Consider the following 13,604-nt stretch of genomic DNA (forward strand, 5'->3'; position numbering starts at 1 on the left):
GTCCCAGGGTCTCCCAAGCAGCAAACTGATCGTGTGGGGGACCCCCAAACCAAGGCTCCATTCCCCAGGTGGTCGCCTGGTGTGCGAGCCTGCCTCACTGTCGCATCTCAAAGCTCCTGGAGCCTTTCCTTCGGCGCTCGCTACAGTGCAATCGCCAGCAAGGTCAATTTTGCTGCTCAGTTCAACCGCGTGGGCTGGTCAGGGCAGACCTTGGGACTCCTTCCGCTTGCTAATCCTCTGACCCAATGCCATCCACAGAGGTCCGAAATGATGCCCTAACAGACGTAATAGACCACCGATGATGGCGTTAGTTCAGAACTTTGGCGGGATGGAGATAATGGCGGTCACAATAGAGGTAGGCAGACTACAAAAAAAGGTGGTGATGGGCTGGTTGAGGCCTATTGGCCGTAGTTTGCCCACCCCTGGTGTAGGGGCAGTTGGCAGTGCTTTTTGGTTTAAACTGAGAATATACAATTTCCTATTGGGGGGGGGGGGGATGGTGTAGGTTATCAAAGATTTCCAGTTTGAAATGAAACCCAGAAGCCATAATTATAAAGCAGTTCAGACAATACCATGTAAATTACAAGAAGTAATAATGAAAGATAACCAAGCGTTGGCTACCAAAAAAATGCTATGCGAAAGCTTAACTGCTACCATGACAATGGATATGTTGGGGAATATACCCTTTTACAGCAATCTGGTGAAGGGAGCTCTTAGAAACTCCATTTTAATTTCATTTTTAATGGTGAAGGAAACATTTATGAGACGATTCTTGTTGCTTACAATTGGACTTCAGTAATGAAAAAATGGGCAATTCAATATACAGTTTTAATAATTATCCTGAAAATCCAGTGCTTTCTAGAATGTGACATACCCAATTTTCATGAGAATATGCATTCCTGAATCAGGATTGGGCTCTAATTAACGGATATTGTGTAAGCAAAAGAATGTGCAAAAATACAGCACAGGACTTATATCTGATTCTTTAATTTAACCCTTGAATTGTGTGCAACTTTAGGAAGGAAAAAAAAAATCCAATAGAATACAAATAGAAACTTCTGCAAAAATGACTCCAGGATGTTGGCTCAAAAGTATTAAGAAATTAGACACAAGTCCCACAGTGTTTATTGCACAAGGCTTTTGCTTATTTTTCTGTTAGGTTTTTCCTTTCTGGAAGAGGCAGTACATTAAATCCTTGCATAAGGCTGACTTCACTAATTATGTATAATGTAGACAGGTCCGGCAGTCGTAGAGTCCATGGGTGGAGAGTTGCAGTGAGTGACAGAAAGGGCTCACCCCCCTATAGGGTGGGTCATTTGTTCAAAACCTATAAAGGTGATGCCATATGTCATGATGGGAGATGTTGTCCAGAGGGGCTAGGGAGAGGCAGTGAGGGCTGTGGCTCTCCAGGCTACCATTTCCTTGAGAGATTGGGTTGCCGTCTCTCTATCAAGAGGGACCCAGCTGTTGTCGGTGATCCAGGAAGGCTGCTATCCCGGTCATCGGGTGGGGGGACTTGTCCAGGAATCAGCTGCACCTGCCAGGCATGTATTCAGTTTGTCAAGAGGGGGATGAGGGCTTGTCCGGGTGCTGCAAAGGCTTCTAAGGGAGAAACCCATTAGGAGCAAGAGGATGTCACACTTTACCCCCCGATTTATTCAAATGGCATGCTGATGGGACTGTTGAAACCTTAAAACTGTCTTTTCTATTCTTTTGTACTGAAAATCAATACTTTTGTGTTCAGTAAAAGTAGTTTTGTTTTAGAACCCCCAGCGTCAGGACTTTATATTGAGATATTGAGTATGACCCCCCTTGTCTCTTGCAGCTTTTTCTTGTCCCTTCCTCCCCCCCCCCCCCCCCGCCTCCCCAGAAGAATCTTGAATCCAGCACTGCAACGAGTTTGCTAGGGCTCTGCAGTACTCAGAGGTGGCCTCTGGCTTGTTTTCAGGGGAGGACCCTGGAGAAAGTGCGACTTTTGCTCAAGTGTTAATCCCCTCTTTCAAAACAGAGAAAAGAAAACAACTTGCAGGCTTTTCACACTTTTTTCTACCACTTTTACCTGAACTTTAAATGTCTCATACAATTGCCAACTAGTGAGCGAGGGTCTCAGCCCAAGGGGATGGAAACAACGGTATGGATGAAGAGGTGAGGAAAAGCACGTGTGCGATAAGGTTGGGTGCAGGCTTGAAATGAAAACTGTGAAATCAACCATGAGGAACAGCTTAGACACAAATTGGTACAATGAGCACTTTGCTGACGGCTCTCTCATTTCATTAACGTGCGCTGTCAGGCCTGTAACTTTATGGCCTCTGAATTTTATGATATATTTGGTTTCAAAACCATAAATGAGTATTTTGTCTTTTAAAGATAAACAGATTTTCAGCAGGGTGGGTAGTCTGGAAGCGTAAGGGGTTCTTTGGTCGTAGGTAGATTCCATCTGAAAATCTGCATCTGCCAGGCCCGAGAGTACAAAAGTCCCTGCAGACTTTGCACCTGCTTGAACTCTGGGCAGGGTCCACTTGGGGGCAGTACAGGCAGCGATCTGGAAATCAAACCCCTGAACACACCTTCCTTCTCCCACCCCGACCCTGAGAATGCGTCCCCGCCCCCGGCTCTATTTGCCCAAGCAGTGAAACTTGACAACTAGGATTTAGCTGCTGAAGGTTCAGCAATCTTTAGCCCTGGGTAAAAACCTTTGCAAACTCTCCTCCCCTGCTGAAGACATTTTTGATTAGTAACACTCGGGCAGAGCTCTCCTGGTGAAGATTCCAGGAGCCTTAATGCTCTGCACTACCAGTCCTACAGATCGGAGGTGTGGAACTCATGAAGTATATCAGTCAAACTATCAACCTTTCCAATAAAGCTCTCAAGTCCTACCTCTATAGTAAAACAGAGGCTTTACAAAAATAGTTTCTTAAATTCATTCCAACATGATTTTTTTTTCCTGGTAAGGCTCTAGTATTTTTTTTTTGTGAGTTGGAATCTACCTTCCTTCACTAACATGTCTGTTTAGTTACCTCCCATCTGTGTCATAATTTGTTAAACTCAGATGATTATGTTTTTAGTTTTGTGAATGCTCATTTCATTTTTTTTTTTTTTTTGTTATGTTTGGGAATGCTTTTAGACTTTAGAGCAACTAACCAGAATGTATGTACTTACAAGAATTTCCCCCCAAACTGCTTCGGTTAGGATAAGTTATAAGAAGCAATAAATAACTCTGCTCTGCGGGTTCTGCAATGAGTCCACTGTACAATTTGAAACACATACACACACACAGTTGGCCTTGAATATCTTAACTGCACACTAAAATCGGTACACATGCAACGTTTAATGAATGGAGGATGCCATTTGGGAATACGTGCACCTTAGGATTTTGAACAGCAGGCCTGATGAGTGAGTGAAATGGACAGCTAATGGAGAAATTTCACTTTCCAACTTACTCATCCCACTGCTCATTGTTCTTTCGGTAAAACAAGGTATCGAGGGCAACAGCATTAACATCCAGAGCTCCTGGAGAAGGCCACTGATTGGTGAGATGGGCAGTTAACTCTTGCCTTGACCTTAAGTCATTATTCTTTAGCATAGTCCTGTGAAAATATAGACAGTGAATGCCTTTTTTTTCCCAATCACAAGAAAAGATAATGTAAGGGGATTATAGATCAATGGCACCAATTAAGCAGAGGACAACAAATGGCACCGGAATACACAGAAGACTAATTCCCTGGAGAGCCTCAGTTCATGTCATAGCCTCAGAGCACAGTTTGAGTAGGTTATAAATAGCAGGAAAGACCGAAGAATGTGTTTTATCCTTTATCACCCTCTGGGATCATTTATTATTATTTATTAAGTATGCAATTACTTAAACAAAGGAGACTGGAATTGAAGAAAACAGGGCGACAATTTGCCATGCTATTTTTATCTTTCACCCTTTTCTCAATTCCTTCCATTTAGAGCAGGGGTCAGGAACCTTTTTGGCTGAGAGAGCCATAAACGCCACATATTTTAAAATGTAATTCCATGAGAGCCATACAATATGTTTAAAACTAAATACAAGTAAATGTGTGCATTTTATGTAAGATCACACTTTTAAAGTACAATAAGTCTCTGAAAATATTACACCAGGCCTTAAGACACCAATACATCTCCTATTAGGAAAACGGACCAAGTCAGGCTGCTATAGAATCCTACACAGAAACTACACGCCAGCAGAAAACCTCACCTGAATCACGTGCTGTCCCTCACCTAACATAGAATAAAGAGACCAAAACGCATAACAAGAAGCATGCAGACAAAAACTGAATTGGAAACTGCAACAAGCCAGAGTCTCTGTATGCAGTGTAACAAAGGAAAAAAGAAACATCACACATCCTTATAAAACAAATCAAGAAATATAAAATCATCAGCAGTAAAACTGTACTAACAAAAAGAACATATTTCGAAACAGCTGATGAGTGGAATATCCAATAATTAAAAAGTCATATAAAACATTTCCAGATACCAACAAAATATTTCAAAATAGCAGACACAAAGATCCAGTAATGAAAAATAATAAGGATACAAAAATTTTTTTGCTCTGCATACCTGGGAACGTTTGATATCCAGGTGTCCTGAGATTGTTCTGAATTAGCAGGAGGTGGGGTGGTTTGCTTGGAACTTTCTCCTCTCTCAGTCACATACCAGCGCTCTCTCTCACACTGGCTCTCAATGACACACCTATACACACATGCTCTCAGTCACTCACATATACAAATGTTTTTTCTCTCTCACTTATATAGGCTCTTAATTACACATTTACACACATGCTGTCTATCTTTTCACGCTTACACACACACAGGCTTTCAATCACATAAATACATGCTGTCTTTTTCTCTCACACACAGACTCTCATTCACATGCTTACAAACATGTCCTCTCTTTCTCTCATTTACACACAGGCTCTCAATCACATACTCACATGCTCCCTCACCTAAATCAGCTCTCAATCACACAGACACACATGGTCTCTCTCTCTCATTTAAACACAGGCTCTCAATCACATACTCACATGCTCCCTCACCTAAATCAGCTCTCAATCACACAGACACACATGGTCTCTCTCTCTCATTTAAACACAGGCTCTCAATCACATACTCCCTCACCTAAATCAGCTCTCAATCACACAGACACACATGGTCTCTCTCTCTCATTTAAACACAGGCTCTCAATCACATACTCACATGCTCCCTCACCTAAATCAGCTCTCAATCACACAGACACACATGGTCTCTCTCTCTCATTTAAACACAGGCTCTCAATCACATACTCACATGCTCCATCACCTAAACCAGCTGTCAATCAGACACAGACACACATGATCTCTCTCTTACTTATACACACAGGCTCTTAATCATACATACACATGATCTCTCTCACACACAAAGGATCTCAATCATACACACATACTCTTTCAAACAAACAGGTTTTTAATTACAAACTTACACATACAGGTTCCCAATGGTAAACTTACATTCATGCTCTCTCTCTCACAGGCAGGATCTCAATCACAGACATACTCTCTTTCACATATACAGGCTCTCAATCATTCACATACATGCAATCTCTCACTCACACACACAGGATCTCAAACACACATGCTTGCTCGCTCATTCATTCACTCTCTCTCTCCCCCTTCCCCCCCCCCCCCCGGAACTCGCGGCAGCAGCAGCCACCTCCCAACGCTAACCTCCTTCATTTTCAGCCCTCGCGGAGGCGAAGGCGGAGTCCCATCGGCCGCGGTTGAAGATTTCATTTTCCTCCGAGCCGCGCTGCAGTCTTCTTCCCGTCGGACACTAGCGTGCCTGCGCGGGTCTTCCCGCGCAGGCACCCGATGCTCTCCACTTCCTCTTCCGGGCCGCGGGAAGAAGAGAGCACGTGCTCTCTTCTTCCCGCGGCCCGGAAGAGGAAGTGGAGAGCATCGGGTGCCTGCGCGGGAAGACCCGCGCAGGCACCCGATGACTCCAGCGCTGGCACCCGGCTGACACCCGATGACTCCCGCGCAGGCACCCGGATGACTCCAGTCGGCGTGCTCTCTTCTCCTCCCCCCCGCGGCCCGGAAGAGGAAGTGGTGAGCATCGGGTGCCTGCGCGGAAGAAGAGACCACGCTAGTGTGGTCTCTTCTTCCCGCGCAGGCACCCGATGCTCTCCACTTCCTCTTCCGGGCCGCGGGGGGGGGGGGGGAGAAGAGAGCACGCCGGTGCCGCTGACTCCAGCTGTCCTGCCGCGTTCCGCCCGGGCTGACAGCATTTTAAGCCCGGGCGGCGGAGGACCGGGGAGCAGCTGGGTCAGCGGGGAACCGCGAAGTATGGCGACACTTGTCTGCGAGCCAGATGCAGCCCTCAAAAGAGCCATATCTGGCTCGCGAGCCATGGGTTCCCGACCCCTGATTTAGAGAGTGAATTTTGTCCCAGTTTGACATTCTGGCACATGACCATCAATGAATGACTTTCAGAACCCCACAAGCTGCTTTCTATGAAAGGTTTAAGGCAGTGTGAATCTTGCAGATTTAAGTTAGAGAGAAATTTCAAGGAAACTCTGAAAAATCAGAAAACATTTCCGGATACAAGAGTCAGGCATGTACCGACTGAATTTTTAAATGAAGATTTTACTAAACTTTTTTTTCTCGATTTTGAGCATAATTTACTGGAGAAATTCTCTCTCTGGCAGCATGCTTAGTAAGCAGGGCCTGTTGGAAGGATAGCTTGAATTACATGATGATGGTATATGCAGAATTTGTAGCTGAGAACCTGCAAAGATGAACATAAACTTATGTGGCAACTCACTTGGTGCAAATTGTCTGCAGAACTGTATAATCTGGAAGGCCAGAACATACAGCAACTTCATATAAACACTGATTAATCAGATACATTTTCAGCATATGGTTTGCCTTTCCTATACTTTCAGGGCTTCTGCTTTGCTTTTTTACAATACAAATTTTGGAAATACATCAATTTAAATAGCACGGCTTTTAACACATCATGTGGTCTCCTCATCTTCATAGTGTATAAGACAATCAAATAACTTGAGCAGCAAATCCTATACCTTCTCACATGTAACACTATACATCAATAATAATCATTTACAGTATTGAATGGATATGAGCTGCATGGTTAATGTTGTTCTTTTCTGAGCAGGTATAAGCCTTCGGCAAAACTCCTACAGTGCTTTCTGCAAAACATTTGGCAGGGTTTTGATTATTGTTTTCCTCATAAGAAATGTTTTACTTTGGCAGTCATAAAAGATGCACTATTTCAGGTTTGTACAAGTAAACCAACTTACAAGTATTTGTGCTGAATTTTCCAGTTCATTTACATTTTTAGAAGGTCTACATTAAATACTATTTAAATCTAACAAGATATGCTCCTTTTGCAATTTTGCTGGCGTGAATATCTTAATAGGATTTAACCCTGACACAGACAGCATGGTCACCTTGAGTTTTCTCTTTGCAACCTTTTTAAAAAGAAACTGCAACCTCCCAACTAAATAAGCAAACCAATTCAGCAAGCTTTCACCCTCATAGAACCTCAGGAAAAAGAACACTGACACACATACACACATTTTTATCAGTTTTAACTATAAATTATTAAATCCCGAATAAAAATAAATACTATGGTTAGGTGGCCCACTTGAGCACCATAAGATGGTATTGGTTTGAAATAACAGCCAAGAGGAACAGAGTTCACCAAAGATCGAAGTCCTGGATTTCAAAAATACAGATTTTGGTAAAATGGGTGAAGTAGAACAACAGTGGACCAAATTTTAAAAAGCCATAATAAAGGCAATAAACCTTTATATAAAAAAAAAGTAAATAAAGGTTAAGAGGAAAAGGAAACCAATATGGTACTCCAAGGATGAAACAAGATCAGCATTCAAAAAGAGCAAAGGAACCTCGTGGTGGTCAAGTGATAAAAACATATGGTGCAAAGTATCATATATCAGAACCCTGGCGTGTAGTAAGCATCAAATACATTTTGCCTGTACTCCCTCAAGCGGAGCCATAACCTTGACTGGCCTTGTCAACTTTGTTTTTCTAGTTCTGCTCCAGTCCTCGAGTGCCACAAACAGGCCAGGTTTTCAAGATATCCACAATGAATATGCATGAGCTAGATGTGCATACAGTGGAGGCAGTGCATGCAAATCTTTCTCATGCATATTCATTGTAGATATCCTGAAAGCCAGGCTTATTGGTGGCTCTCAAGGACTGGAGTTTGCCATCACTGTTCTATCCAAACCCTCTCTTCTGTAAATGGGGTTGTATCTACCCTACTCCCATCTGTACTCTTGCCAACCAGCAAAGTCCTCTTCCATGGTCATCTTTAGTGAACACTGAACTGAAGTATTTGTTTAATATTTATGCTATTTCCTCATTTTTCTCCACACCTTATTCCTTGTCTCCTTTCAATCTTACAATGCCACCTTTAGCCTTCCTCCTTCCTCGGATGTATCCTCACTGGATGAATTTGTGTTTTTCTAAGTTGTGGAATATATATAAGTAATTTAAATAAATGAATAAATATACAGTAGGGATGTGATGGTTTTTCCAATATGATGGTATATAAAATTTAATAAACTAGAAACTAGAATTAGGCAATTTCAGTTGTCTATATTAAGACTTGAATCCCCAACATCATTATTTAGAATACAGAAAGAACAAGACCATTGAATATCGGTGTGGAGAAGCCCTGATAATTTGCGACGGACAGTGTCCCAAAATGTTTTGATAGCCGGCACTCCCAAAGACAATGTATAAGGGGGTTTGGGGAGGGGGGGAGGTAGGGAATATAATCGGGGAAAACATGGTGGCGTGTAATGTTTACTGTATTCAATTGTTGGTTTTGACTGTACCATATTTCATGCCCCAATAAAGATACTGGAAAAAAAAAAAGAACAAAGGAAATCAAGGGGAGGAAAACGGAATATTTATTTGGGGAAACTGAAGGAGACAAGGAAAGAAATCAGGATAGCAGAAGCCCAAGTAGAAGAAAGAATCACAAGAGGAAAAGCAATATGACAAAATATTTTTCCCACGGTTTGGGCCTTAAATTCGGGGAGACCCAAATTTCGGTTTAGTGAGCACTAAGGGGATTAGTGCGCACTAAGTCCCGTTAGCGCCTGCTAACAATTTTTCGTTAGTGTGCACTAAACCCGAAAAATTCCTTCAGATTTTGGGATCCCCGATCAAGGACGAATTAGGCAATTTCATTGATATTGCCTAATTCTAGTTTCTAGTTTATTACATTTTATATACCGTCGTATCGGAAAAACCATTACATCCCTACTGTATTCATTTATTTAAATTACTTATATTCCACAACTTAGAAAAACACAAATTCATCCAGTGAGGATACATCCGAGGAAGGAGGAAGGCTAAAGGTGGCATTGTAAGATTGAAAGGAGACAAGGAATAAGGTGTGGAGAAAAATGAGGAAATAGCATAAATATTAAACAAATACTTCAGTTCAGTGTTCACTAAAGACGACCATGGAGGAGGACTTTGCTGGTTGGCAAGAGTACAGATGGGAGTGGGGTAGATACAACCCCATTTACAGAAGAGAGGGTTTGGATAGAACAGTGATGGCAAACTCCAGTCCTTGAGAGCCACAAACAGGCCTGGCTTTCAGGATATCTACAATGAATATGCATGAGAAAGATTTGCATGCACTGCCTCCATTGTATGCACATCTATCTCATGCATATTCATTGTGGATATCTTGAAAACCTGGCCTTTTTGTGGCACTCGAGGACTGGAGCAGAACTAGAAAAACAAAGTTGACAAGGCCAGGGTTCAGATGAGATACATCACAGGATACTACAGAAACTCCAAGAAGTGATGGAATGTCCACTGAAGGACCTGTTCAATAGATCCTTAGAGGTGGGAGTGGTGCCACAAGATTGGAGAATGATGATTGTGGTCCTGCTTCACAAAAGTGTTAGCAGAGAGGAGGCTGGAAACTACAGGCTTTTAGTAGAAATAGCATACTTTTGAAATTACATGGTTTAAAAAAACCTTACAAAAATGTTTCTTGGGTTAAAAAAAAACCAAACTGCTGCAGAGATGACCCAGGATAGAGAATAAGAAGCGGAATTTGTGCTGGCCAATCATGGTAGACCTATAAGAGAGATTATGGTAGGTGCTGCAGGTGATTGTGTTCTTTGAGATTTGAGACAGCATTTTGTGCTGCTTTCTGTAGTGCCTTTTCTCATGGCATTGCAAATATTGTAGGTGAAATGACAATCCCAGACAGATGTGATCTCTTATTATTTAATATAACCATATGGTGCTAAGTTATGCATTTCATAGTCCAAAAATTTAAGATGGACTAGCTTGATAGAGGTAGGACAGTGTTTAGCCAGAGCCAAGAGCAAAATGACTTGCTTGTCACAAATGTGAAACATTACTTTTCATTGAGGCAGATAAACTGCATCTTATCAAATTCCAGTTCATCAACATTATGACATTTTTTTTTTTTAAAAGCAATTGGCCTTGATGCTTCTAAACTAGGAACTCGTTTATTTCAAAAAGGGTCTAGAACAAAACTAGATCATCTTCCCTTAGTGATAATGCAGATGTGACCCTGGAATGTTCAGGGCATGACGGTGATTATATTTAAGTGGACTATAAACTGAACATATATAAAGGTGTATTTAAGGTGTTTTTGTTTTTGAACAAGTATGGATTTACAGTTACTCGTATGTTTACGGGCAAAAAAAATGAGCTGGTGAAAGATAATATGGAGAGCTCCTGGGTCTAGTGTCAAAGACTATCAGATTGCACTGACTGGAATGAGTTAGGACCAATCGATTCTGGTCATTATTCAAGAATATTAGATGTCACATGCTGGTAATTTACCTAGGGGTCAATTGCAGTATGAAGGGATATGGATTTTGAATGTAATTATTTGCCTTTCTAAACCCAGGCAATGGGTGAGCTACAGTCAAGTATAGTAGTTAGATCCCTGCCCCAGAGAGGGCTTCTAACCTAGGTTGGTAGCTGGAGCAATGGAGGACAAAATTACTTATCCAAGATCACAAGGGTATTGATGGGAAAGCAGGATTCAAACCCTGATCCTTAGTTCACTGTTCTAACAACTGGCTACTGCTCAAGCAGGACATCATACATCTCTTGTCCAAGTTTGGTGGATTGTGAATCAGTTGATCTAATACCATTTTAAGAAGGATATGGGTTTCTATACCCAATTGTTCTGCTTTTATCAGAACTAGGAGGTAGATTAATAGATATTCAATTTCCTATGTGTTACCGGGGCTTTGCTGTTTGACACAAATTGCTAACAGATGATTGTCCAGGACTATTTAGAAAAGATGGTATTCATCCCTTGCAGGTAGGTAATAACAACTTTAATTCCAAGTACAGGAAGCAATTGTAATCCCTTGGTTGAGTTAAGGACTGTGGCATATATCTTGGGAAAAAGAGGGCAAGTAGAAAGTAAAATCTGAGTCAAAGATTGCTCACTATAGGCCGAATTTTCAAAGGCCTATGAGCACAGAATCGGGGAGATATGTGCGTGGCCAGGCCACGTGCGCACTTTTGGAGGCCTGTAGCCATGTGCGTATCTCCCGGTATGCGCATTGGAAGGGCTGAAAGAAAAAGGGGTGGGCAAGGGCGTGTCTGGGTGGGTTCTGGGCAGGGCATGGGCGGGCCAGGATAGCACCATTAGGCACAGTCCTGCTGAAGCGCGTGACCGGACCACACAAGTTACTGCGGGTAAGTTACAAAACAAAAAAAAGCAAGGGTAGTCAGCAGGGTTTCAGGGGTCAGGGCGGATAGGGTAAAAGGGAAGCAGGTTAGGTAGGGGGTTAGGAAGTCTGCTCCTTTGCTGTAGCGGACTGGGAGGGAAAAGGGAAAAGGGTCTATCGCGTCGCCGTGCACATCTACTGACGTATAAAAGATATGAAGGGTGTTCACCAGGCAGCCACACTGCCAACCAGTGGCTCAAAGCCTCCAATTTGTTTATCTTCAAGTTGCTGAAAGGAGCAAGTTCACACAAACACACACAGGCACAAAGAGTCAGACACCCCACACCTAGGAAAACACAGATACCGCATACCCAGAGAGACAGAGATAAAAAGATAACCTCTTCTAAGACCAACAGAGAGTGAAACAGATACCCAGACATACAGAGACAGGACTTTTACCCCATACTCTGACAGACAACCCCCCCAAGAGAGACAGAAACCTGATACCCAGACAGGCACAGGACATAGACATACGTTACCTAGACAGAACAACAGAAACACACCACCCCCAGACAGAAGACAGACAACACACAGACACAGAGAGAGCAGCATAGATCCAACAAACACAGGCAGACACACCACACCCAGACACAGAGAGACAGACAGGCAGACATATCAAAGCACAACAGAAAAACACAGACACACAAATACCACACCACACCCAAACACACAGGACATACACCACAATGGTAAAGGCTGGAAAGTTTTTCAATATACTTAGTTGACTCTGGGACTCGTGACTTCCTTTGTTCCCGGGCGCTCGCCCACCTGCAGTGCTTAATGACCACTCAAAACGTATCTTGGGTAAAACTGGCCGCAGCTTTTATTTAACCATATGTTTATATAACAGCACACAATGTAATCATAACAACCCACCACCCCGGGCCAATACCTATATATGTATATTTATTGCCACACGTTCTCCCGGGACCACACCCACCCCATGCCGCCTGCTGCGCTCCAAGCAAGGTGACTTCCGTTCACCGGCCCCCCCGCCGCGTAGCAAGCAGGGGGGCCCTGCCTCCGGGCGTGGTCCCCCTTTTCTTCCGGCAATCTGCTTGTCAGCCCGCGGCTGATCCCTTTACCCTAAGTCCTATAAGCCCGGGTACCTGCCCCCAGCTGCGACATTGCGTTGCTCCCTTCTATCTCCGTCTCCTATCTCCATTACACCTTACAACTTGTAGAGGGTGGGAGGGTGGGGAAACGGCTCTCCAGGGAAAAGGGCCGGCTGCCTCGAGGCACCGGCCCTTTAAACCTCAACCGACGTCATCGGCCCGTGCCGGCCCCCTCCGATGACGCTGGCCGCAGGAACGCCCCAAAAGGGGGTGGAGATCCGGGCTCCGGCGTCATCGGGAACGCCTCGGGGGGCGGCGTTTCCCATTGGCGCCGCCCCCTCTTGCCGACGCAAACCCAGGAACGCCCCCACTGGGGCTGAACCCTGCCCCGACGTCATCGGGACGCGACGCGCTCTTGCGGCGCGTCCCGATGACGTCACGCGACGCGCCCGGCTGCCCTCCACTCGCCCAGGTAACCCGTGGGCTCCAATTAAATATCGGGCCCACCTAGTACCAGTCATAATTTTTTAGGAGCTGAGAAAAACTCCGTCCCACTCTACCCAACTTTTTTTTTCTCCTTTTTTCCTATTTTTTTTCTCTATTTTTGTATATTTCTTAGTTTGCTCATCTCTTTTATTTTGTTTCGAGTTGCTTTATTTTATTTATTTTACACTTTTTGCCTTTATTCTCCTTTCCCTCTCTCCCCTCCACTGCCTCATTCTCTCTGGCTCTTTACCCAGTCCCCTCCCCAAACTCACC

General features: G+C 43.6%; 1 protein-coding gene across 2 annotated transcripts in view; it reads right to left on the reverse strand.

Annotated features, from left to right (window-relative positions):
* RUNDC3B (RUN domain containing 3B) overlaps nt 1-13,604 on the reverse strand; it is a 445,916-nt gene that overhangs the window by 58,767 nt on the left and 373,545 nt on the right. Inside the window, exon 9 of one of the 2 annotated variants that reach the window (XM_029588803.1) lies at nt 3,441-3,587. The exons of the other annotated variant lie outside the window; for it this stretch is intronic. Coding sequence (XP_029444663.1) covers nt 3,441-3,587 — 147 coding nt within the window. The remainder of the gene's footprint in view (nt 1-3,440; nt 3,588-13,604) is intronic. 2 annotated transcript variants of the gene reach the window in all.

This window comes from Rhinatrema bivittatum, chromosome 2, assembly GCF_901001135.1.
Source record: "Rhinatrema bivittatum chromosome 2, aRhiBiv1.1, whole genome shotgun sequence".
Classification (NCBI taxonomy): domain Eukaryota; kingdom Metazoa; phylum Chordata; class Amphibia; order Gymnophiona; family Rhinatrematidae; genus Rhinatrema; species Rhinatrema bivittatum.